The following is a 25,833-nucleotide window of genomic DNA, read 5'->3' on the forward strand; positions in this document are numbered from 1 at the left end:
TACAGTTAGACAGGCTCTCTGCACGCCAGCACTGTGGACATTCGGGGCCGGATCATTCTCTGCTGTGTGTGTGGTCACCCTGTGCACTGTAGGGTGTTTACAGCCTCCCAGGCAGCAGCAAAGTTGTGACAACCCAGAATATCTTCAGACGTTGCCAGGTGTCTTCGGGGCAGGGGGTAGGGGTGGGAGGCGGGGTGCAAAGCTGCAGCTGGCAATATAGAGATATATATATGCATAAATGATACAGCCCCCTCCCCAAGTCCCCGTGGCGAGCGGCCCAATCCCCAGGTGACCTCTCACCCCTCGGGGAGCCACACTGGAAACCGTAGGCTTTGCTGCTGCCGTTTATTGATTTGCCACATATTTACATCCCATCAGGGAACCCTTCACGCCTCCATCCACCAGGGCCCCGTGGGTTTCCGCCGGCCGGCCTGCTCCCGACCCAGGCCCAGGCTCGAGGTCGAAGCCACGGCTCTGGACGTCAGACATTCAGCAGGAGGGGCCGGTGCTCCTCGGCGGTGGCAGCGTCACCGGGAGGGATTTCGTAGACGACAAACAGGGAGGAGTACAAGCAGCCCAGGAAGGACACCAGGCTGGAGAAGTACATCACCCCGTTGGCGCTGCCCACAGCCGAGGTCAGAGGCCCTAGCACCAGGGACACCAGGATCTGGGCCAGGAAGTACTGGCAGCTCAGCAGGGAGATGTCCACGCCCATGCCCCGCCGGGTGCCGTCGGCGCTGGACCCTGCAAACTGACCAGAGATGTGCGTCAGCCAGACCAGGCCCCCTGCGGCCCTGGGACCCAGCACCCGTGCCCAGCAGCTCACGTCCTCCGGGCCCCACGTGCACAGGGAGCCCGGTCAAGACTGTGATAATATTTGTGTTCTGAGATGACGACAAGGAAAGGAACCCGCGGCCAGCAGGGGCTGGCACGGCCTCTTCCCGGTCTCCCGCCTCTAAAGGAGATGCAGGGCCTGCCGGCCCGGCCCCCTCCACTCCAGCTCCGCCCTCTCTGAACCCTAGTCCCTACGACGCCTGTCGTGCTCAGAGATCCCAGGGTCTACAGCGCTGCTCCTCTGGCCTGTGGCCTCCACCTTGGACGTCAGGCTCCCTCCGCCCCCAGCCAGCACCACGCTGGGGACAGAGGTGACACGTGGTCTCTGAGCAGAGCTGCCAAGTGGCAGCGGGAGTGACTCTGCCCCCAGCACAGGCCACCTGCACCCCGCGAACTGCGGCTGGGCGCCACCCGGGGTCCCGCCCGGCCTGGCCCCCCTTCCAGATGCAGCTGTGCTCTCCTCTGGGATGCTGGACAACTCCCGCCCCGCCGAGGCTGTGTTCCCCCGAATTGGTGTCACGTGAGTCCTGGGGACACCCGCCCAGCCCGTGGGGGTCACCGCCATGGGGAGGTCGCAGGGGAACCCTGGACCCGCAGCCCAGCGGAGACCGCGTGTCCAGAAGACTTGACAGGCAGCAGAGGCCCGAGCCTTCCAGCGGGGTCGAGTGGCCCAAGGCCCCACGTCCCCTCCCGCGGGGCAGGGCCGCCCTCCACCGAGAACCAGCACGTCCGCGTACCCCGGTGAAGGGGGCTCCCGGGAGGTGACAAGGGGGACAGTGTGCTCAGGTCACGTGCACAGCCTGAGCACCGTCCAGGGGGCGAGTCAGCCCCCGGGGCCAGGCCTGGGGGAGGCGCCAGGGGCCCGGAGTTAAAGGGGCTGCGGGAGAGGCAGCCGTCAAGGTGGCCTTTTAGTGCCATATTGTAAAGCCTCAAAGTCACGGCCCAAAATCTACGACGGGAGCGATATTCGGCCACAAGCAGGAAGGCGGTAGGGACCCACTCATACACAGGGCGGGTGAACCTTGAAAACGTGAGGCTGGGAGAAGCCAGACACACAAGGCCGCCTATCACGTGATCCCATGGACGGGAAACGTCCAGGGGAGCGGAGGGCTGGAGGGGTGCTGGCCAACGGGGAGGGGGCTCCTTTTGGGGGTGACGAAAATGTTCTAGAATTGATGGTGTGAATACACGAAAAGCCACTGAACCGTACACTGGGAACTGTGTGGCATTGTGGTGACTTCTGCCTCAGTAAAGCTGTTAAGGGAAAATCCGCCCTGAACAAAATACCAAAATTTGGCCTAAAGACGGGATCCGTTTTCCTGAGCTTTCCTTTAGCCTCAGACGCCACCAGGACTCGGCTCGGCCCTGTCCCTTACCCTGCCTTTGCGTCCCCAGCCTCTCGCTCAGTGTGGAGTTTTGGCATTGATGCTCATTGTCACAAAAACCACATTCACGAATTATTGACCTCGACCGCTGAGTTTTTGGTGCCCACATGCCCCCAGCTGACCCCAAAGCCCCGCAGAGCCCTCTCCTTGCGGCTCTCCCAGCGCCCCCCAGTTCCCTGCGCGAGCAGCTTCCTGCCGGGGTTCGTGCTCTGCCGGTGCGTCCTGATCGTCTTCCCGTTTGAACGGGGCCCCGAGCTGTGCAGCGGGTCCCGGGACCTGTTCAGGTGGAGAGTCACCTGGACGTGGGGCCCGAAGCAAGAAGGCCGGCACTCACCTGCTTGCTTTGGTAGTAATCGCACAGCAACGAGTAGGGCAGGGTGCACAGGGTGGAAAACAAAATCCCGTAGGTGATGCAGAGGGACAGAACCACGTAGAGGTTCCTGGAAAGGGTGGCAAGCCCAGTCCCCAGGCCGAAGGCCAGGTAGGCGATGAAGTACAGCGTGCGGACACTGAGGTGCTCCTCCAGCTTCTCCAGAATAGCTGCGACCCAGAGAGGAAGGTGAACGGCGCCCCGCCTGGGGCCCCGGGCCGCCCGCCAGGCCGGCCGGCAGCTTGCCCCTGACCGGGAGACCCGATCGGGGGCCCCAGGGAGCTAAGGGACCACTGATGGGGTCGTCCGGATGGGTGGCAGTGCCTGGGGTGGCCCCTGCACACCCAGGGGAGGCCCCCAAGTGCTGCAGCAGGTGAAGGGGTCTTTGGGTGGAAAGATCAAAGAGGCTCGAGGGTTTAGGGTTTGCGGCTGAACCCTGAGTTCTTGCACGAATCGTAGTGCTTCTGTCGCTCTCCTAACACAAGGACACTGACAGCCCCACCCCGGCCGGCCAGTGTCTAAGGACCCTGAGGGGCCTGGCAGCTCGGGTTCCGCATGACACCCCTTTCCGGAGTCAAATACCCTGGGGCCGCTTCCCCACGTCCTGGTGCCGCCAAACACCCAGGCCCGCCAGGGTCCGCCAGCGAGAGTCAAGAAATTCTTCCTTAATAATGTGGTCCCTCGACCGCCTCCAAAAGTCACGGTCCTGACTGTGGGGCTGCAGCTTGCTAACGGGGTCCACAGTCTGCAGCCGTCAGCCTGAGTCTGGGCTGCAGCCTGTTTCTGTACCACCCGGAGCTAAGAACGGTTTTCACATTTTTAAATGTTTAAAACAAGTCCAAAGAAGACAGATCTTTTGTGGCGCATGGAAATCATACAAATCCGAATCCCGGGCACATCAGCGAAGTTTTACTGGAACTCGGCCCCGTGTGCTCATCACGCCTCGTCTGCCTCGAGGGCAGCGCCGGGTCGCCCCGCCGGAGCCTGTGGCCGGAAAAGCCAAGAGGCCAGACTCTCTGGCCTTTTACTGAAAACGTGGGCGGACCCCTGAGATGAAGCCTGGGGGCTGTGCGCCGCCAGCTAGGCCACCACTGGGACGCCCTGGAACCCACAGGCACTCAGCACAGCGTCCTAGGTCCATGGGGCACACAGAGTCAAACCTCAGGGTCGTCTCGGCCTCCCCGCACCCATCCCACGTGTTCCACAGCCTCACTCGAGCTGCACCCCCGGTCAGACCTGCACCCTCCCTCCCTCTGGACCAGCCACCATGAGAATCGACATGGGAAGGGTGGGGTAGGGGTGGCAGGTGGACGGCACCCCCCCCCGGGAGTGACCTCGTGGTTTGTCCCTGGGCCCCCACGTGTCCCTCGCTTACGGGCCTGACACCCCGCCCCATCCCAGCCAGCTGCTTACTCAGGGCCGTACACACGCCCGTCCCCACCCGGCCCTGCCCCGCCGCGCAGCACCAGGCAGCGTCCCCAGCTGACCCCTGACGACAGGTCACTGGATAACGGAGAAAAAAACAGCGCTGTCTCCCCCCACATTGGGATGCTATGTCTGCAGCTGTGAAGATACAACCTTCCTTCACTGAATGGGTACCAGCCACCCAACCCAGGGGCCGTTGTCACTCCCACGGACGCCCCGCCCCGCTGAGCCCCGCCCACCGGTACCTGAGTAGAAGGCAGCGCTGAAGGCGTAGATGCACATCCCCCAGCAGCCCACGGTGACCCCGCTGTTGTATTTCTGATACGCTTCCGACGTGTGCGGGGCCTTGGGGTCCCCCTGAAATACCACCTCGCCCATGAAGTCCGTGTAGAAGAGAAGCATCCCCTCGAAGGAGAGCCACCCTGGGAGGGGGGAAGGGCTGGTGACGCTGGGCAGGCGCTGGCCCGTGGCCCCTCCTCCGCCCGCAGGTGGTTTTGACCGATGACTGAAGGAGCCCGTGAGTTTTGTCGATTCAAAACTTAAAGAAGGAATTACCTATAGCTTCACCACGCAGACATGACTTTACCGCTGTTAAAATTTTGTAGGTTTCCTACCCGTCTTTTTAAAAGATATATTCTTATAACATAGGCTCGGTCGCGTGAAGGTTTTGTATTCTATTCTTTCTCTGAACGTTATTGCCAGGAGGAAAGCTAACCCTCAGCTCCTCCTGTTTCCCCCTCCTCTGCAGGGGAGGCGAGAAAATGCCAGTGGGGCTCCAGCCACAGTGCGGGGGCAGGGGTCACCCGCTTACCTGGGAGAAATACATTAGGAAGGGCAAGTGTTGATAGAGATCTAATTTGCTCTGTTACCGAGAAAACCACAGCGCTCCTTCCTCTGATTTCCCCGTGCATTTCCTCTTTTATAGAGGAAGGAGGTGATATTTATGGGGTCTCTTGAACCCCAGTAATTATCACGCATGCTCCCTATGCCATTCAATATTCATAAACAGCCCCATCTTAATGGCAGCAAAACACTTCACACTGTGGATCCGTCTTCCCATCGTTGGACATCTACCCTTTCCCCCATCCCAGTCTTTGGCTATCATGAGTCGTGCTGTGAGAAATACCTCGCACATGTATTTGTGATGAAACCTCGGACTACATCCTTGCAAAGAACGCCAAATAGGTAGGATCTCTGGGGTAAAGGTGATGGGCATTTTTAAGATTCTTGCCTGTTGCCAAATTGCCTCCTAGAGGGTCATTCTGATTTACATCCCACAACCTTTGAGAGCCTAGATTATCTCAGATCCCTCATCATCCTCAGACGGTCAACAACCCAACAGCAAAGAGACACCGAAGGGCACGGAACGCAAGTGGGGCTTCTCGGTAGTCGTTCGAAAGCCGAGCCTGTGAACGTGAGACCAGCACCGGACAGGTGTGTCTGGGTGTGTTTACGTCTCAGCTCTAAGCGTGAGGGGTCCAAACTGGCTTAAGACACAAGTCCCACTAGTGGGAAAGTGATGCCCCCCCCCTTAATTGTGAGTTGCCCAAAGAGCTTGTGGTCCTGAGGGTCTGGGCTCCGTGGAGACCCGGCTCTTCCTGGAGAAAAGCCCTCCCCGCGGCCCCCCTGCCCCGCCCGTCCCCACCACGTCCTGCCCCTGGTGACGCCTGGGGAGGCCGAGTGGAGGCGAGAGGCCTCCAGGCATCCGGAGCCTTGCCCCTCACGCAGGGCCACCTGAGGGGGGCAGGACACGCGGGAGGCTTCGTCGCGAGCTCACCCAGGAAGTGGTTGAGGCAGAGGTGCCGCAGGGCCTTGGGCATGTTGCAGATGGTGAAGCAGAGGTGCCTCATGGACGGCGGCTGCCCCGACGGCTCCCTGGGGCCCGTCAGCTCACTCTCGTATTTCACGCCATTCAGTAAAATATTGGCCACCTGAAAGGGAAGCCCCCAAAAGTTCCTCCTCAGTGCATCAAACCCCAGGCACCCCTCGGAAGCGTGTGTTTTGCTTCGTTGAGAAAGTGAATCAGAAACACAAACCCAGAGGCTGGGAGGGTTTGTCTTCCTGGGCGGTGAGAACTGGACACCAAACACCACCCGAAAGAGAGAAATGACGTTAAGGCGTCTCTTCAGAGACGGAAGCGACTGAGAATCCAATTTCCCTTCGCGGTGCCTGCCTCTGGGCCACAGAGAGGAAGCTATGACCTTGCCAAACGTGGAATACGTTTGAAAGAAAAGAAATACGGGTCAGTTGAAATTCAGACCTTACGAAGTCTCATCTTTTCTGTAAGAGAGGATGTAAAAGACTGATTCCAAGGTGACTGGGTATCTGGACAGGTGGACTCCTACCTATACAGGGGTTAGGGTGGCCAACAGAGCCCGTGCAGGGAGGGAGCCGGGCACCCAGGCAGCTCCACGTCACCAGCATCTGTCAGGGCAACTCCATCGCCAAATACGCTCACTGGCTCAGTTTGCCGCCTGTTCCCGGAATGACAAGGCCTTGCCCCACCGTGGCCCCGCCTGGGCTGGGGGTGCAGACAGCAGCCAGGTGAACGGATGCCTTTGGGAGCTGGACGTCTCGAGAGAGAAGGTGCCTTACTCTGGGTCCACGCGGGAGCTTGCGCTGGGTCGGCACCTGGACGTTCCGGGTGGGTGAACGAAAAGGAAGGGAACAGCCCACGATGCCGGTTCCAAGGGCAGCTGCATCAGCAGAGCTTGTCGCCCACAGCTGCCGGAAGAAGACTTCGACTGACATCTGTGTCCCCACTGAGCCCAGATGTGTTCAGATTTAGCTCATGAACTTTATACTTTCCTCCAAAACTGATTCGAAAACGGAAAGTTTTAAAAGGATTAAGGAGAGAATTTTCAACCAGAATTTAAGGACTGTATCTAGAGGCCAGGTGGAATTTCGGGAAACAGGACAGGATGACCCAGTATTGACAAGAGGCTTCATGAACTGCTCTGCTGTCCTTAGGAATGAGGAGGACATGCCCTTGACTCGAGCAGTTAGAGAGGTGGCTTTCCTTTGCCCAGGATGGGATTCCTTCCGGTGATTTTCAGTTCTTCAGATGCTTTCCAGATCTGAGCTTGTGGATGCTGCCCACGGGGACCTGGCTGCTTCCCTGCAGGACTGGCGCCCACCTGTGCAGAGCGCTTCCTCGAGATGGGATGACATTGAGTTCAAGACACCATAGAAGTGGCCCTAAGACCGGCTCGCGGTAACACAAAGGAGGCGTGGTTAAGCTTCAGAATTTCACAACGAAGCGAACATGCGTGGCCACCTCCCAATGTCAGCCTCCCACGAAATCAGGGGGTCTTCCCAGGCACAGGAGTGTGGGTGGGGATGTCTGACGGAGGGTCGGGCCGGCAAAGCGGGGCCTGCTTCACGGGAGACGCGGCCACGTGGCAGCCGTGTCCAAGGGGCATGTCCAGGTCACCTGCCTTCAGAACTGCCTCTCTGGGGGCCTGTGAGGGTTGAACAAGGGTCATAGGCTTCCTGCTCAGGAAACTCCATCCCCTGCATGCCCCTGAGGGCAGGGAGGCCCTCACGTCTACTTTAAACACTTTTTTTTTTTTTTTTTTTTTGCGGTACGCGGGCCTCTCTCCACTGTGGCCTCTCCCGTTGCGGAGCACAGGCTGCGGACGCGCAGGCTCAGCGGCCATGGCTCACGGGCCCAGCCGCTCCGCGGCATGTGGGATCTTCCCGGACCGGGGCACGAACCCGTGTCCCCTGCATCGGCAGGCTGACTCTCAACCACTGCACCACCAGGGAAGCCCCTCACGTCTACTTTAAATGAGCATAACTCTCTTTAATATAAAGTAGCCTCTTCCAAGATCACGGACTCTGAAAGCAGCTGAAATCCCACATGTCAGTTCGTGGCCTTCCAGCCAATCCTACATACAACACAGACAGCCTTCCAGAAGGTTCTCTCCTTCCCAGAACATGCCTGCGCCCTTTGGGATCCAGAGTATCGACAGCCTCTGGGCTGGTTGGTTAAGGTTGCCCACCTGGGGAGGGAAGGAGGCTCCAGAAACAGCCACCAGGTTTATGTTTTGTTTCTGTCCTTCAGGAAGACTTAGCTCAGTTGGCACTGGGCGCACACGGCCAAAGTGGGCTGGACGTGTCAGGGACAAGACTAGGAATGACCACAGTACACGTGATGCTGTGACAAACTCACCGGATTAGCCCTGGGCCAACGTAAGGGTGTTTAAAAGAGCCAGGCCTTTGCTGCGGCCAGTGTCTTAAAGTGCGACCCCGAGCAGAGACCCCGAAGGCATCCGTGGGCTCACGTCGGGCCCAGAATCTCGACGCTGACAGGATGTAAGGATGGGGATGTCCCTGGGGCCCACCTATTAGACCCAGGTCCCTTCTGACTGATATGCCCAGATGGGCCGGGAATTCCCTTCCAGATCATCTGACGAGGGGGGACCACGCACAGTGCCCTCTGACCCCTGGCTCCCCCCTCCCACGGCCCCCGGACGTTTGCTTTTACCTGTTGACTGAAGGTCACGTTCCTTCTCCTGCTGGTGTCAGGGCCACCTCCTCCGGCTGTGTCCGGGATGGCCAGGGTCTGGGGTCTCTTTAGGATGCCAGCCGACCGTGGCTTGGAGGTGTCCAAGGAGCCCACCCTCAGCACATCCCCGTCGGGGCCGGTGGCCAGGGCGACGTCCCTCCGGTCCCCGAGGCCGCGGTCCCGGTGGTAGAAGCCATCGGGGGCCCGGGGGAAGCTGACACTGATTGCCTGCCTTGGGGCGCTGCCGGGGATGGCCAGGTGGCTGTCGTGGCCACCCGTGAAGCAGTCGATGAGCACGCTGTCTATGTTGGATGTGGCGAAGGACGAGGCGAACTCGTTGATGCCCGTCAGGGAACTGTCCCTGCTGATGAAGCTGCCGTACTTGGGCGTGAGGGGGCTCAGCGGGGAGATGGGGCTGGAGAAGTTGGTGTGGAGGCTGCTGGCCGGCGGGCAGGGGACTGTCTGGCCGGCGCCCTCCTCACCCAGGACAGGAGGGGAGGGAGGCAGCGGGAGGCTGGGGCTCTTCATGGCCGGCCTCTTCTCGGCCGGGGGCCGCAGGGGTCTCTCGGGGATGCTGACCAGGGTCAGGACGGTGGAGATGCTCAGGACGGCGGCCGTGAAGATATAGATGACCCGCAGCTGCCCGCCCAGGGCTCTCCCGAAGCCGGTTTTATCCCAGTGGATCCCCCCGACCACATACCCGAACCCTCCTCCGAGACCTGGGGAGACAAGCGGGGCAGGGAGCGGGGAAGAAAGCCCCCGAGGAAGGTGTTCGCTTCCTTACTTGATTCGTAAAATCCACCCCAAGGACCCGGATGTATCATCTGTCCCACCTACGCCCCAAAGAAAAGGAGAAGAGAATGGGATTTCCGGGGGGACCCTGGGGGACCCGGTCCCCTGCCCTTGGGGGCCGCCTGCCAGGGCATGATGACCGCCTACCCACACTCTGGTCCCCTCTGCACACAGCGTCTTAGGAGGAGCGAAAGTGAGTGTCGACACTGGGTCACCTGTCCCCTTGGAGTCCCGCCCCTCCCCCAGCTTCAGTGCTGTGTAAACACGGGAGACCTGGTCCCCAGCACACAGACCACTGCACGTGTGCGTGCGGGAATTCACGTGGCCACCCCTGTCTTCCTCACCTGGAGACATCGTCCTTGGGCCTGACCACCATTAAGAAAGTCACCCCTGGGCTTCCCTGGTGGCGCAGTGGTTAAGAATCCGCCTGCCGATGCAGGGGACACGGGTTCGAGCCCTGGTCCGGGAAGATCCCACATGCCGCGGAGCAACTAAGCCCGTGCGTCACAACTACTGAACCTGCGCTCTACAGCCCACGAGCCACAACTACTGAGCCCGTGAGCCACAACTACTGAAGTCCGCGTGCTTAGAGCCCGTGCTCCCAACAAGAGAAGCTGCCGCAATGAGAAGCCTGCGCACCACAACGAAGAGTAGCCCCCGCTCGCCACAACTAGAGAAAAGCCCACGTGCAGCAACGAAGACCCAATGCGACCAAAAATAAAATAAAATAAATAAATTTATAAAAAAAAAAAAAAAAGAAAGAAAGAAAGTCACCCCTCATGGGTCACCCCTGGTGGCAGCTCTCCAGGCCCCGGAGCCACCAGGGAACAGGAGGGCTGCAGGAATCTGGTCCTTTCCTCTGATCCCACTCACTGATCCCACGGCCTCAGGGACCCAGCAAACAGCCAATGGTTCACACAGCACAACACGAAAATGTAGGTGATGCCACACGGTGCCCGGCCATTGGCAAAAGACATTCTCACCTCCAGAAAGTGCCATTTCCTCCCGCCCAGCGCTGGGCTCCCAGTGGCAGAGCAAGGCCAGGCGCCAGGGCTCCACCCGCCCAGCCCCTCTGCAGCCACATCACGCATCTTAGGTGCTTTTCTATTTTGAGTCCAGCTAGACTCTGACCAGGCTACTGGTTGGGATGAGTAAAACTCTCGGTTTACTCTTGGCGATGCAGGGGAACTTGCATCCGACCAGCAGGGGCCCTCCCTCCCCTCCACTTGGGGAGATCCAGCCATGTCAGGAGTTGGCCTTTTCAACAGAATCGCCTGTGGAAAGGCCTGGACTCAGACACATTCAGCCCAACCTTCCACATGTCCCTATGGTGGGACATGACCCTGAATCTAGTTATTTAATGGCTTTCTGTAGAACTTCATTTGTTCCAGACTCTTCTTACGGGCCTCTTAATCTCATATCTAGCCGCCCCCCGCCCCCCCCCCAGCTTTATTATTCTTAACTTTCCACATTCATGGTCCTAATTAGCTTCCCCCACTCCTTCTGAAGACACAGTTGCAGTTTGGTGATGCTTAATCAAGGTCAGATTCGGGAGAACTTTATGAACTTTTTTTTTTTTTAAATGATCGAAGCGATACATTTGCACAGTTGAGGAACTATACTCAACAACGAAGAAACAAACAACCTGCTTCAAGCAATGGGCAGAGGACTGGAATAAACATTTCTCCAATGCTAGACGCACAGCCAACAAGCACATGGAACAGTGCTCACTTCACCGACCATCAGGGAGATGCAAGTCAGAGCCGCAGTGAGATACACCTCACATCCATTAGGATGGCTGCTATCGAACACTTTTTAAAACCCAGGAAACAGTAAGTTGACGAGGAAGTGGAGAAATTGGGACCCTTGTGCAGTGCTGGTGGGGATATAAAATAGTGCAGCTGCTGTGGGAAACAATAAGGAGGCTCCCCCCAAAACTAACAATAGAATTCCCCAGCTCTTCCACTTCTGGGTAGAGGCCCCAGAAGAACTGAAAGCAGGGTCTTGAAGAGATATTTGCACCCCCATGCTCACAGCAGCATTATTCACAATAGCTAAGACGTGGAAGCAACCCAACTGTCCATCAAAGGATGAATGGATAAGCACAGTGTGGTCTATACATGCAGTGAAATATGATTCAGTCTTAAAAGAGTAAGGAATTCTAACATACGCTACAACATGGATGAACCTTGAGGACATTGTACTCAGTGAAATAAGCCTGCCACAAAGACAAATACTGTTTGATTCCGCTCACATCGGTTCCTTAGAGCAGTCAAATTTGTAGCGACAGAAAGTAGAATGGTGGTTGCCAGGGGCTGGGGGAGGGGAGGTTGGGGAGTTATTATTTAATGGTTATAGACTTTCAGTGTTACAAGATGAAAAGCGTTTCGGGGGTGGGTGGTGGTGATGGCTACACAACAGTGTGGAAGTATCAGAACTGTACACATAAAAATGGCTAAGATGGTAAATTTTATGTTATGTGTATTTTAACACAATTTTAAAAGAGGAAAAAAAAAACTAATTCAGAAGAGTACATATCTTCATGTACTTACTCCAGAATTACATCCTGATAAACCCATTGTAAGTTGAAAATATCATAAGATGAAAATGCATTTAATACACATTCCTATATATAAAATAGATAACCAACAAGGACCTACTGTATAGCACAGGGAACTATACTCAGTATCTTGTAAAAATCTATAAGGGAAAAAATCTGAAAAAGAATATATGTATATATAAATATATGTATAACTGATTCACTTTGCTGTACATCAGAAACTAACACAACATTGTAAATCAACTATACGTCAATTTTTTAAAAAGGGGAAAAAAAAGAAAATGCACTGAATACACCTAACCTACTGAACATCATCGCTTAGCCCCGCCTACCTTACACATGCTCAGATCACTTCCATTAACCTACAGCTGGGCCAAAGCATCTAACACAAAGCCTGTTTTATAATAAGGTGTTGACTGTCTCATGTAATTGACTGATGACTGTCCTGAAAGTGAAAAACAGAACGGTTGTCCGTGTAGGGTTGTTGACCCTCGAGATCACGGGGGTGAACGGGAGCCGCCGCCCAGCATCACAAGAGAGGATCGGACTACATATCGCTAGCCCAGGAAAGGGCAAACTTCAGATTCAAAGTGCAGTTTCCACTGAATGTGTATAGCTTTTGTCAAGGCAAAAAAATCGTAAGTCAAACCATCATAAGTTGGGGACTCTCTATATAAGATAAAAAACTAATTCCTTCTTCCGACCCTCCAAACTCCTGCCTGCCTGGACCCACGCAGAAGCTCCCTGGACCGATGTGCATACGGGATTGTAAAGAGAGATGAACAATGACGTTTTCTAGAAGAAGTGACTGAGGCTTGGAGAGGCCAAGCAGTTGCCTAAAGTCCCACCATGAACAGGAGGAAAAGCACAAAACCGATTCAGGATTTCAGCTCCTGGGCCACCCCGGCCTCTTCATACAGGTCCTACACATATGACATCTTTCCCTGGATTTTCAGAAATCTTTTCCATTGCTATTGTAAATGGCATTGTTTACTTTGGAACAAGATAAGTGTTTTATATACAAACGCTAGAGGTATTGATTTTTATACGATACTTTGATAAGCAAACATCATACTGAATTCTCTTACTGTTTTGCAGTTGATTCCCTTGAAGGTCTTGTTTGCTTTATTTTTAAACTATTTATTTATTTATTTACTTATTTATATCTTTGGCTGCCTTGGGTCTTCGTTACTGTGCGCGGGCTTTCCCTAGTTGCAGCGAGCGGGCGCTACTCTTCATTGTGGTGTGCGGGCTTCTCATTGTGGTGGCTTCTCTTGTTGTGGAGCACGGGCTCTAGGCACATGGACTTCAGTAGTTGTGGCTCGTGGGCTCTAGGGCACAGACTCAGTAGTTGTGGCGCACAGGCTTAGTTGCTCCGCGACATGTGGGATCTTCCTGGACCAAAGCTCGAACCCGTGTCCCCTGCATTGGCAGGCGGGTTCTTAACCACTGTGCCACCAGGGAAGTCCAAGCACAGACTCTTTGTTTTTTCTTCCTTTCAATTTTATTGAAGTAGAGTTGATTTACAGTGTTGTGTTAATTTCTGCTGTACAGCAAGGTGATTCAGTTATGCATATATGTTCTTTTTCATCTTCTTTTCCATCATGGTTTATCACAGGATATAGGATATTAGTTCCCTGTGCTGTACAGTAGGGCCTTGTTGTCGATCCATGTTATATATAATAGTTCGCATCCGCTAACCCCACACTCGCAGTCCAGCCCTCCCCCAGCACCCCTCCCCTTGGTGGTCATTCCTGCCTCCTTCCCGACCTCAGTGGGAATGTTTCTCGTGTCTGGCATCAAGCACAGCACAGGTGTGTGCGTGTGTGTGTACACACAGTCAATTGTCATTATTCACGGATTCCATATTTCAAATCTACCTACTCAGCAAAATTGATTTGTAACCCCAATAAATACATGTGTAACACGCAATCACGCTCGGATACGTGCAGAGCAGTGAAAAAAACCTTTTTTTGCCCGGCTTGTGGGATCTTAGTTCCCCGACCAGGGATTGAACCCGGGCCACAGCAGTGAAAGCGCCAAGTCCTAACCATTGGTCCACCAGGGAATTCCCAGAGCAGTGAAAGAGTCGCCCGGCACACACGGTCCCGGCTAAGACTTTCCACAGTGATGTTCTGCCTTGTTGTTTCAACTCTCACACTGTCAACAACCATCCTTTTCATAGTCCATGTGGGTGCTACATGTTTGCAGTTTTGTGCTTTTTTGGGTGACACGCTGTTTAGTCGACAGCCCCCAAGTGTAGCGCTACCGCTGTCTAGGGTTCCCAAGTGCCCGGTGCCCGCGATGTGTCTTATGGGGAAAATATGTGAGTTAGACAAGCTTCGTTTGGGCACGAGTCATAGTGCTGCTGGCCGTGAGTTCAATGTTAATGAATCCGTGATATATACTAAATAAGAAAAATGATGTGGCCAGAGGTTCGCAAGAACCTAACCCTGTATGTCTCCACGGGCCATGATTCGAGGTTGGCTAATTCAGAGCTCGTGACGCCTTTGAACGACACAACTACCTGAATAACGAGAATCAACGATGTATATAACACTATTCACACACGGTTATATACACACATACAGAGCTATATACGCACATATATGCATATATATCAACGATATCTTCCATAAAAAAGAATGAAATAATGCCATTTGCAGCAACATGGATGGACCTAGAGATGATCATACAAAGTGAAGTAAGCCAGACAGAGAAAGACAAATATCGTATGATATCGCTTATATGTGGAACCTTAAAAAAAAAAATGATACAAACGAACTTATTTACAAAACAGAAGTAGACCCACAGACATAGAAAACAAACTTATGTCTACTGAAGGGGAAGGAGCGGGGAGGGCTACATTAGGAGTTTGGGATTAACATACACACACTCCTATATATAAAATAGATAAACAACAAGGACCTACTGCATAGCACAGGGAACTCTACTCAATATATTGTAGTAACCTATAAGGGAAAAGAATCTGAAAGAGATTCAGATTATATATATATAACTGAATCACTTTGCTGTACACCTGAAACTAACACAGCATTGTAAATCAACTATACTTCAATAAAAAAAGGAATATAGATTAAAATATAGATATTATAGTATATAATATGTGTACTGTTGACATATGTGGTTTGAGAGACGCACTTTCAAGCACGTCCGTGCTCGCCCACGTCTTTGCATTTTGTCCCAGTTGCACAGAACCTTACCTGCCAGGAGGGCATGGATGTTCAGGCCGCGGTCCTGATCGGCGGGGCTGCACACGTCCATCATGTACGCGTGGCTGGGGCTATCGGCCGAGTCCGCGCTGAAGTCCATCAGCGCCACGCCGCACACCGTGAGGAGGATGCCCCACTTGTGGTCGTGGGCTGTGTCAGCCAGCGCCGTCCCGATGTCCCTGCCGTTCAGCAAGAGTGAGAGGCCCAGCAATGCGCCTGGGGATGGAGAACAGAGTCACCAGGGAAGCGCGGCCCTGCCGGCCCGGCGGCCACCACTTCAGGCTGAAATCTTTTTTTTTGCGGTACGCGGGCCTCTCACTGTTGTGGCCTCTCCCGCTGCGGAGCACAGGCTCTGGACGCGCAGGCTCAGCGGCCAAGGCTCACGGGTCCAGCCGCTCCGCGGCATGTAGGATCTTCCCGGACCTGGGCACGAACCCGTGTCCCCTGCATCGGCAGGCGGACTCCCAACCGCTGCGCCACCAGGGAAGCCCCAGGCTGAAATCTTTAGGGCCCCAAGAACTCCTTTTTAATCAGACCGTAAGCACTTGGATCAGGGTTTTTATTTCATCAAGCACAGCAGGAATGATATAGACTTTATTAACTCTTTTTTTTTTGGCCGTGCTATGCAGCTTGTGGGATCTCAGCTCCCCAACCAGGGGTTGAGCCAGGCCCATGGCCGTGAAAGCCCGGAATCCTAACCACTAGGCCACCAGGGAACTCCCCTATTAACTCATTTTTAAAAAGTGATCAAAATGAGATATTTTCACAGTTAACCCAGAATGGATTACAGGGTGCTCCCCGCTACCACACCAGTGACACGACCTGGATAACTGTTTTGGTCAACACTCTTTTAGATTTTCCTAAGAGGAAGCAGTTGGGGCCTTTTTTCTTTTTTCCATTTTATTTCAATTCCAAAACAACAGACCTATAGCCAGGACAAGAATGAAAGGGCGTCTCCTTCCAAACCTTGAGGTACATCGGTCACTCCAAGCGCCCAACAGTGGCTGCAGTAGGAATCCTGAAACAGAGCAGGTCAGTGGTCACTGCTGAGGTCCCCATTGTACATGGGGACCAACACCGAAGCAGCTTCATCAGATTCCTGAAACACCTGCACTCAAACGTCCCCAGGGCATCAGAAGAATAAGATGATGAAACTCAGAGTCAGCAACAGAACCCTGAGCTAGAAAACAAAAGATAACCAGACTCTTGGAATCCCTCAGCTTCTCCTTAAACTTTCTACTTAGGCCCCTACAAGGCACGAAGGAGCCATGACCTTCTTGGGAATCCAAGAAAGACCAGGACCTCCCAGACCCAAACCACCCCCAGCTGTACTGCTTGTCTCCTCTGATGACACCGCCTGGCACGGGATGGTGGAATCCTCGGGGTCCGCTGAAGTCTGGTCCTTTATCTGGTTTAGATAAAGTCCCTTAAGATACGGGGTCTGACCGGCCATACCTGTGTTCTGCCACAGCCCCACACAGCTGGGGGACTTACTCTGGCCCCTCCCTTGTCCCCCGGGGACCCTCAAGCTGCCTCCACGGAGGTTTCTGGAAGCTTCTGGGGAGGTTTCGGACCATCGCGGGCGGGCCGAGCGGGGCTCACCGAGGATGGGGCTGACGAACCACACGAGGCTGTAGAGCTGGTCGGGGAGGCCCATCTGCAGGAGCACCGGGGTCACGTACGCCGTCTCCATGGCGTAGCTGAACTCGATGCCGAAGAGGACGCAGCCGTTGAAGAGCAGCTCCCGGAAGGACCTCTGGGGGTGCAGGTCCCCGAAGCCCACCAGCTCGACTGGACACGGGGTGTTAGGGGGCGGGGGCGGCGACGGCCGGATGCACTTCCTCCTCTTGGGGTGTCGTTTGAAGTTGTTGGCCCGGTGGCTGATGTGCCGGGTCATGGACCCCGAGTAGCCGGCGATCGGGGGCCTCCAGAGGTCCTGAGGGGTCAAGGAGGGGAAGAGGGCCTCTCCCGGAGGGGCGCTGCTCACCGGGGAGGTCATCGTAGGGGGAGGCGGTGGGTGCTCCTGTGGGGAAAGCCCGTTTGGGGGCAGCCGTCACCCGCGGGGCCTCCACCACGCGAGCTCATTTGTCCCAGTGGCTCTGTCCCTCCACGCCCCCTGGCACCGCTCACCCGTCCACGTGGGAAAGGTGAGTTCACTCGGGGGTCCCGTAGAGCCGACACGGAGCCCCCGGAGTGGAGCCTGCTGTGTGGACGGTGTCCCTGGGCCTCACTTTCGCATCGGGGCAGTCCGCCTGCCCGGGGAGACCAGAGCCAGAGAGAGGATCAAATCCTTCAGGTCCCTGCACTAAAACTCAAAGGGACGGTTCCCCAGACAGGCTGTACCGGGAGGGCCCAGCAAAGAACCACGAGGAGTGGGAGCCGCCAAGAGCCCCGTGGCTGCCCTCAGGCCGCAAAGGTTGCCGGACTGTGTTAGGACCTGCGGCCCATTTCCAGGGCTAATTTGGCCTTCCCTGCAGGCCCCAGGGGAGCAGAGGGGGAGACCAGGCACCCTGGGGTGAGACAGGACTCACAGGCGCCCTGAGCGCTTGCAAGTGGTGCGGGGACAGCCCTTCCTTCTCGGGATGGAGAGTCACACCCTCCCTAATACCTGGGTTTCCTCTCCACCCCAAGCCGGAGGACCCAAGCCTAAAAGCCGCGGAATGAGTTCAACTCAAGTCTTTTCCTTTCACATCAGCTGGACAAACGAATCTTCAGTCGAGTCAGGAGAGCTGAGACTTTCATAGTGTTTGAAATGCTCTCTTTAAAGAAATAAACTGACTCCCTGAATCCTGCTTGTTACAGGCAACACACTGAATAGGGATACGGTTTACCAAAAAAAAAAAAAAAAAAGTGAGGGACAGAAAGAATCCAGGAGGGTGAGAAATAGATTTTCCTCCAACCTCAAATTATTTTTTTGAGGAATTTTCGCAACGCCCTCGCCCTGGGTAGGGAATTAGCAGGCGTGTAGGCTAATTCACAGACACTCCTGCCTCCTCTGTCCCCCACCTCCCTGGGGTTTACAGTGTGTGCCACTCGGAGACCTGCCCTTGGGCATCCAACTGTTTTCACTGCTTAGAAATTAATCTAGATTGTAAATATTAAAGGAATAGATTCTAGCATGTTGACCTGTGCGTTTTAGCCAATGTCAATTTTACTAAGCACAGGGAGAGGAAAGCTACTAAGATCAGAGGAAAAGAGACAGATAAAAACATGAGAGGGGGAAGTTCTGCGTTGGGTTTGACCTCTCTAACACAGCTCAGCCCATCTGTATCACAGAGAAGCAATCACCTAAGTTTCCTTTGGAGTCCTTCCTGGGAAGTAGGCCCTGAACCCGAGACGACATTCCCAACATTGATAGGTTTCCTTACAAGAACACTTGTTATTTACCGAGATAAATAGTAGAGGCTTTCTTTCAAAATTAGTTTTTTTTTTTGCGGTACGCGGGCCTCTCACCGTTGCGGCCTCTCCCGTTGCGGAGCACAGGCTCCGGACGCGCAGGCTCAGCGGCCATGGCTCACGGGCCCAGCCGCTCCGCGGCATGTGGGATCTTCCCGGACCGGGGCACGAACCCGCGTTCCCTGCATCGGCAGGCGGACTCCCAACCACCGCGCCACCAGGGAAGCCCCATCAAATTTAGTTTTTAAGCTTTAGAAATGAGGCCCTTATTTCTGACTTTAACTTACTGTACACCCTCCATCACACTCTTGCTAGTCGATAACTTCTTTATGAATCACTCTGAAATTCCTTATCACTCCAGATGTGCATCCCAAATTCCCCCACTACCCCACCCACTCGGGGATTGTCTTCCTTCTCTTCAGAAGACACCAGTGGTAGAAATGATTTTTTCTAGAGACGTCCCAGCAGGATTCAGAACGCAACATGTTAACGCAATAAACCACCCACCAATCCATCCATCCATCCATCCATCCATCCATCCACCCATCTTCCCACCCACCCACCCATCCATCCACATCTCCACCCATCCATATACATATCCACCCCCCGTCCTCTAATCTACCCAACCTACCCGTCTACCCATCCACTCTTTCGAATATCCATCCATCCATCCATCCATCCATCCATCCTTCCACTTGCCCACCTACCCCCCCATCCTCCCATTTGGCTGAGTACTGAATACCAAGACACTGACTTTATAGAGATAAAAGAAAGACATAGTTCTTGCCCTCAAGTTAGGTGAAACAGTGGAGGAAAGACATGCTAAGCGGTGGGAACCACCCATGCAAAGGAGCTCTGTGCGCCAGTTGGGCACGGTGGCGACGTGGTGATGAGAGATGAACCCATCAAGAAGGGATTAGTTGACCAGGAAGACTTGGTACGAGGTAGATTTCACACCAAGATGACAGGGAATGACATACCCAGCGAATCAGTCTGCTCTCGCTTCTAGAAAAGGTATATCTTATGACCTTAAAAAAATCCCACGCGCTCCCCTACAACAAGAGCAGAGGGTACCTAAGAACTATGCAGACAAGTACTACTTCACTAAAAACATAATCCACTTACGAAGATTAAGTCAAGTTTTTAAAAAATTAAACTTTTAAGCTAAAGGCATCTTGTTTATGTTCCTCACGGGTCTCACTCAGGCCCTTGTACATAGTAAATACTCGAGAAAAAATGGCTGGTCTTGCCTTCAAAGACCCAGGTGGTTGTTAGCTGTCCCTGGAGCTTCCTTCATTAAGATCATAGAAATAGAGGACCCGCTGGAACACCGCATAATAAGACTGTCTCCTTAGAAGTCAGAAGGGAGACCTTAGCCCAGGTGTGTCAGAGAGCTTAACCTGACTTCCCCTGTCTGGTCACAGCCCCGCAACTGCTTCGGTGGATAACTCCTCTGTGCCTCTCTACCTGCCCCTTCAGGCACAGGACGCCTCTCTTTCCTATTGGCATTTTACCCCCATAAAGTGAACTTAAGTGAACACGCGTTAGAAACCTTCCCTTTCATTTTAGAATGAAGAACCATGGGCCCCGTCTGGAAGAATTTTAGCCTCACTCAGCATAAGGCAGAAGTATATTTTTGAAAAGGGAGGATATCTGACCCACTTAAAATGGACTACGTAAATAGTCCATGCCTCTACCTGTGATGTGACAATTTCACCATCACCTGCTCGCCACCTCCAGCTTTAAAACACAGCCTGCAGCCGGTCCTAGCAAAAGTGAGACCCTCACCGCCCCCATCCTACACCCCGCCCCCCGTCACACATCTGAACCGGAATTCAACCTGAGCTTGAACAGAGTCTTCACTAAGGCTTCCCCTTCAAGTTTGGGCGATCAGGGTTACCGCTTTTATTTAAAAATACATATATTAAAAGCTGTCCACGGAAGTTTATTCTAAGAACTACTGAAAATTCACTTTTGAATGTTACAAAAAAAGAAAGTAAAATGTAAACTAGTAAACTAGAATTTTAATACAAATATTCATCAGACCATCTCCATCACACTGTATCACCATTCACTCAGCCCCCCCAAAATGTGCACATATTCCTGGACCCCCCCAGGTTATATGCTGGGTCCACTGTGCTTCTAGAATACAGAGGATGTTTCAAGGAATGAACCCCTCAAATTGTGTTATGGGATGACTAAGCAGCAATGGATTAATAAAAATAAACAATGTCCATGTAATTCGTATGCTTAAAATTACCCCACTCTGACCTCAAATCATTTCCTCATTTCTCTACGTGAAACCAGGCTTCCAACTGTGGGGTGACACGGGAGCACAGCCCTTCCCCGTCCTTCCTTCTACCAATTCTCAAAGTTTATACTTCAAGGAAATCTTCCCAGACCAGTAAAGGGCTCTACGGACTTCAGGGGTGCATTTAATCAGCTAGTTGCTCAATTGTGTGTCCCCCACTTCTCACTTTTGACCTGTGGCAATCTAGCCCCCACCTGACCAACTGACAGCCAACTGATCCCCAAACCCCCGGTGAGGCACACATTGAACTTTCATCAGCACCTGGTTCTACTTCCCTATAACAACTGAAAAACAAAAGCATTATGATAACCCCACAAACGACCTGTCGAGGACAGAATGAACCGAACCGCTGTAACCCTCCCGTCTCAGCCTCAGCATATTACCCTTGACGAGAAAGCAGAAATCCTTGGTGCTCATCATACACTTAATCCTGGGATGCTGAGACAGATTATCCCAGGGCCCCAGCCATCCAGAGCTTTCATTAAGCCTCTGGCGGGAGGTGAACCGGAAGCTGATGACACCTGCCCAGGTGATCCGGGAGCAGGCCTCCGGCACCCATAAGCAGAGCTTAAGCCTGGGGCAAATTCCAGTGTTCGGTCTCTTTCCTTGCAAATGTGAAATAAATCTGTCACCCAACTGCTACCCTTCTCAGGGCGGGAGAGTTCTGCACTCAGGGGGCGAGACGTGGGCTCCACTGACAGTTCAATTAATTAGACATCCAAGGGGAACAAAGGTCTCAGTGCCAACCTCCAGTCCCAATCCTGGCACTCTGATTACCCTGGGGCCTAAGCCGCGACTCTCCCAGCACAGAGCCGGGAAGCTGTGCGGAGGGCACAGGAGGAAATGGAGGTACCTGTGGGTCCAGCCAGGAGGCATCCCTTTCCGAGGCCGGGGTCCTGCCTGCCCCGGTCGCAGCTCGGGTCCCGGCCCGGCCGCCCCCGGCCCGCCACTGCTCCTGCAGCATCACCCCGCGGGGCGGGGCCGTGACGTCACGGCTGCATCCTAGCCAGGCTTCATCCTCGCCGCCTACCGCCGGTACCCGCAGAGCATCCTTAAAGCGGCACCGCCCTGCAGTCCGCCGCGGAGGCGCTGGACCCCGCGCCGGGCCCCCACCCCTTGCCAGTCGCTCATCCTCCTGAAGTTTAAAGGCCGGCAGAGTCTGCAAGGAAAGCTCCAGAAACAGGACGGCTATGACTTCCGCGGGCTGAGGCGTTCTGGCCTTGGTGGGCCCCTTTCTCCATTAAAAAATATATATATATGTATATATAATTATATATATTAAATATATACATTAAAATTGTATATTATATATTATAATTATATATAATATATAATAATTTTATATTATTATATATAATTTTATTTTACAGCTGTGTTGGTTTAAAGATTAATATATTAATATATTAATGCTGTATATTAAAACATTTCCCTTGGCCTAAGAGTTCTTCTTTTTCCCCCCCTTCTGATTTTAAAAGAAATGAACCCATATTTGAGGATCCCTAAAAGCACTGTGTGCTCTGGACACTGCCCACTGTACAGAATAAGCTGATCTTGCCTAGAAATATTATACTGCATTCGCTTATTCCCTTAACCGATGTACCAGGTGCTACTCTGTCCCAGCTCTACCCTAGGGACTGGGGATACAACAGTGAACAAACAGGCAAAGCTCCTGGCCCTGTGGCATGACATTGTAGAGAGGGAGAGACACACTGGACAAGGCAAATAACAGATAAACGGTGAGTCAGAAGACAGTCATCCCCAGAGAAGGGGCTTAGGGAGTGTGGGGCTGGGGGTTGGGGGGCACTGCCGTGTAAATAGGGTTGTTGATGAGTCCCCACCCAGAAGGTGACATTTGAAGAAAGACTTGGACGAGGTGAGGGCGTTAGCTGTGCTGATGTCTGGGGGATGGTCATGCCAGGCGGAGGGACGAGCAAGTGCAAAGGTCCTGGGGTAGGAGCTGGATTGAATCAATGACAGAGCAAGTAAGTATACTGTACAGTCTGTAGTGAAATTACAAAGCACAAAGTGCTACTGGGGGAAGACGTGTGGCTCTAGGAAAGTTTATAATAAGGGGATGTGACTTCGATGGGAGGGCCGGGGGTCCTTGAGGAAATGACCCTGGACAGGTGTGCTGACGCTGAGTAGAGGGGGCAGCATGTGCAGAGCTCCTGTGACAGGAGGGGGCAGGGTGAGCACAGAGCCAGTGGGGCTGGGGTGCCTAGGTGAGTTGGGGGTGGGCTGGACAGGCAGCTTGGGCTCAGGCTGTGGGCCTCGTGGACTGTGTCATTTTCTAAGAATAAGGAGAAGCTTAGATGGGTCCAGTGCAGTGGAGTGGGTGCCATAAGTCATATTCATATTTTGCAAAGATCATGTAGCTCAGAGTGGAAAAGTGGGTTGGAATGGATCAGGGGACCCAGGTGGGCGCACCAGGGAGGATCTTAGAGAACTGCCCAGGCAGGACAGGCTGTGAGTGATGGTGGAGAGACAGAGGTGGTGGATTGCCTAGGCATTTGCGGGTGAAACCAACAGGGCTTGGTGACAGGTTGAAGGTGGGGGGCATGGGGAGGAGGGAGGGAGGTGTCCAGCCTGAGCACCCAGGCAAAGGAGAGGAGGGCATTTGGGCTGGTGGGGCGAGTCACAGGGTAGCTTTGATACAGAATGAGTTCGAGGGACCTTTGAGGCATGGAGGCCCCTAGAGACGGGCCTGGAGATCAGAGACGGTCTTTTGAGAATCACTTGCACGCAGGAAGCCAAACTGTGGACAGTGACATCAGCAGGGAGAGACGCAGCACGGAGGAATGACGCCCCATCGGTCGCTGGTCAGGTGGGGGAGGATGAGCCATCAGGGGACTGGTTCCATCTTATCATATCTCTAAACAGGAGTAACAGTTTGGAAACAATACCAATGTGTTTCTCTATTTTGTCTTTACGCACAATGACCTGCTATTCCGTTAGCGCACAGCTCACAGCTGTGACTTATAAACCTCAACATCCCCAGAGCTTAACACAATGGACGCTTAGTTTTGGCTCGTGTGAAGTCCAGAGGGGTGTTTCTGATGCACAGGGGACCTCCAAAGCGTCATTCAGGGACCCAGGCTCCTTCCGTCTGGGGTCTGCCTGAGCCAGGCTAGCAAGAGGCCCACATCCCACTCACTCCATTGGCCGGGACTCAGTGACACAGTCACGCCCAGCCGCAAGGGAGGCTGAAGGGCCTGGAGGAAGTGGGTGTGAGGGGTACTGTGCCAGCTGCTTGTTTAGCTTTTATCAGCTTGGAGGAGGGGAGGGAGGGGACCGCTGGGGATGCTAAGAAAACAAAAGTTAATACCTCCTTTCTGATATTCAAAATAGGATTCTGCAGCCTGAGAAAAGGCTTGAAATCTAGGTGTTGTTAAGAAAGGACTTAAAAAATTCCTTTGACCTCTTTTAACCTTAAAGGTCAGAAGCTTCCTTTCTTAACCCTCCAAGGTCAGACTGGACCTCGGTGTTTCTCCCCCTCTGTGGACGAGATTCCCTGTCTTATCCGTGGGTCTAGACAGGAGTCCAGAGTGGAAAGAGGGCGACAGGGCATGCAGGGAACAAGCGAAGCCCACCCGCCATCCCTGGGCACCGTGGAAGGAAGGCAGAGGCAGCAGGCTGGGAGGGGGCTGCGTGGAGAGGACCCCTGGGGGTAAAGGCTCAGCCCTCCGCTAACCCTGGCAGGAGTCTGTTGGGGGAGGGCAGGAGTGGGTCCTGCTCAGGACTGAAAGCTGCGATGGCCCCTTGTGGGGGGATGACCTGAAGGGGGGGCTACTCCGCCTCAGTGGGGGAGGGCAGTGAGAACACGGGGCGGCTGAGGGCATGCCCTCCACGCCTGCAGTTGGTGATGGTTCATGACAAAGCCCAGATCAGCCCCCGATAAATAACTGGACGCCGGTTCCTTTGCACCCCTGAGTGTGGTGGGAACAGCTCAGCCAATGGCTGGGACTCCAATGCTAGAGAGGGAAGGGGAGGGGGAGGGTGGAAGGTGACCCCAGGTGGGTCCCCGCAGCAGCCGTGGTCACCTGCCATTCCGGGGCGTCCACAAGGTGGTGGGAGAGCCCCACCTTCTCCGCCTGCGCCTGGGAGGGCCGGCGGGGGAGCCAGAGGCATGTCTAGTATTTCTCTGGCACAAAGGGAAGGAGAGATTGTGCTTTTAAAGCATTTTCCACCCTTGCAAGGATTCATGGTCCTACGGCTGAATTCTTTTTTTGTTTTTAACTTTGTAAACACACTTTTTCTGCAAAGCACACAGCTACATTTTTTTTTTTTATGAATTACATTTTTAACAACAGATCTTGTGCGAGGCCTTGTGTTAAGACTTTTATGTACTTTAAACCTCATTTAATCATCCTACCTTTAGGAAGCGGGCAAAACCCCTACCATGGTTTTTGGATCCGGAAGCCTGAAGCTTGGTGAGCGTCACTTGGCCCTCACGGTTGGAGCTGGACTTGAACCGGGACTCGAACCCAGGACTGAGTGACCCTGGGGCCCAAGCCTCCGGCAGCACCTGAGGACTGCAGTGTTCGCAGTTAGGCTTGGGGTCACTCCTAGGTTCACCCAGCGAGTGTTTGTGGAGCGCCTGCTTTCCACAGGTCAGGCTGGGAGAGAGAGGGGGGCGGCATCATCAGACCAGCACAGACCTCCCAGCCTGGGCTCCACCCTCCTTTCTCAGCCTCTCTGTCTCCTCCAGCCACCCCTGCCCATCCATGGACCGTTTGTCCGTAAGGCTGCCTTTTGGCTCCCAGTTCAGGAGGACTGGGCAGTACCAGAGCTGCAGGAGCGTGTGTGTGTGCGTGTGTGTGCGCGCGCGTGCGCACGCGCGTGCACACGTGCGTACTGGTGAAAGCGCGTGCTTCCACAAGTGTTGTAGAGAAAGGTGACTTCCCTTCATTTATGCAGAGTTAACAGATTCCTGGTGTCCTTCAGTCAGCACTGCTTTTCACTCTTCAGGGAAGCTTCCGTGCCCTACACACACTCACACACACACACTCATGCCCAG

The 25,833-nt window shown here is 54.0% G+C and overlaps 1 protein-coding gene across 5 annotated transcripts; it reads right to left on the reverse strand.

The window, feature by feature from the left end:
* Nucleotides 1-481: 481 nt before the first annotated feature.
* SLC45A1 (solute carrier family 45 member 1) lies at nucleotides 482-21,804 on the reverse strand (the record flags this gene model as incomplete). Of its 5 annotated transcripts, none has more annotated exons than XM_082862383.1 (9): nucleotides 482-751; nucleotides 2,554-2,759; nucleotides 4,260-4,436; nucleotides 5,792-5,945; nucleotides 8,504-9,243; nucleotides 15,101-15,325; nucleotides 16,035-16,127; nucleotides 16,604-17,132; nucleotides 21,670-21,804. In XM_082862383.1, the coding sequence occupies 9 exons, from the start codon at nucleotides 21,778-21,780 to the stop codon at nucleotides 482-484; spliced, it is 2,505 nt and encodes an 834-aa protein (XP_082718509.1). The 5 variants fall into 5 exon arrangements, with proteins under 5 accessions (XP_082718509.1, XP_082718510.1, XP_082718507.1 ...); XM_082862384.1 differs by having other exon boundaries at nucleotides 16,712-17,225; XM_082862381.1 differs by having other exon boundaries at nucleotides 16,712-17,132; nucleotides 21,670-21,780.
* Nucleotides 21,805-25,833: the final 4,029 nt, after the last annotated feature.

Source organism: Leucopleurus acutus (assembly GCF_964270905.1).
Source record: "Leucopleurus acutus genome assembly, chromosome: 2".
In the NCBI taxonomy this organism is placed as follows: Eukaryota; Metazoa; Chordata; class Mammalia; order Artiodactyla; family Delphinidae; genus Leucopleurus; species Leucopleurus acutus.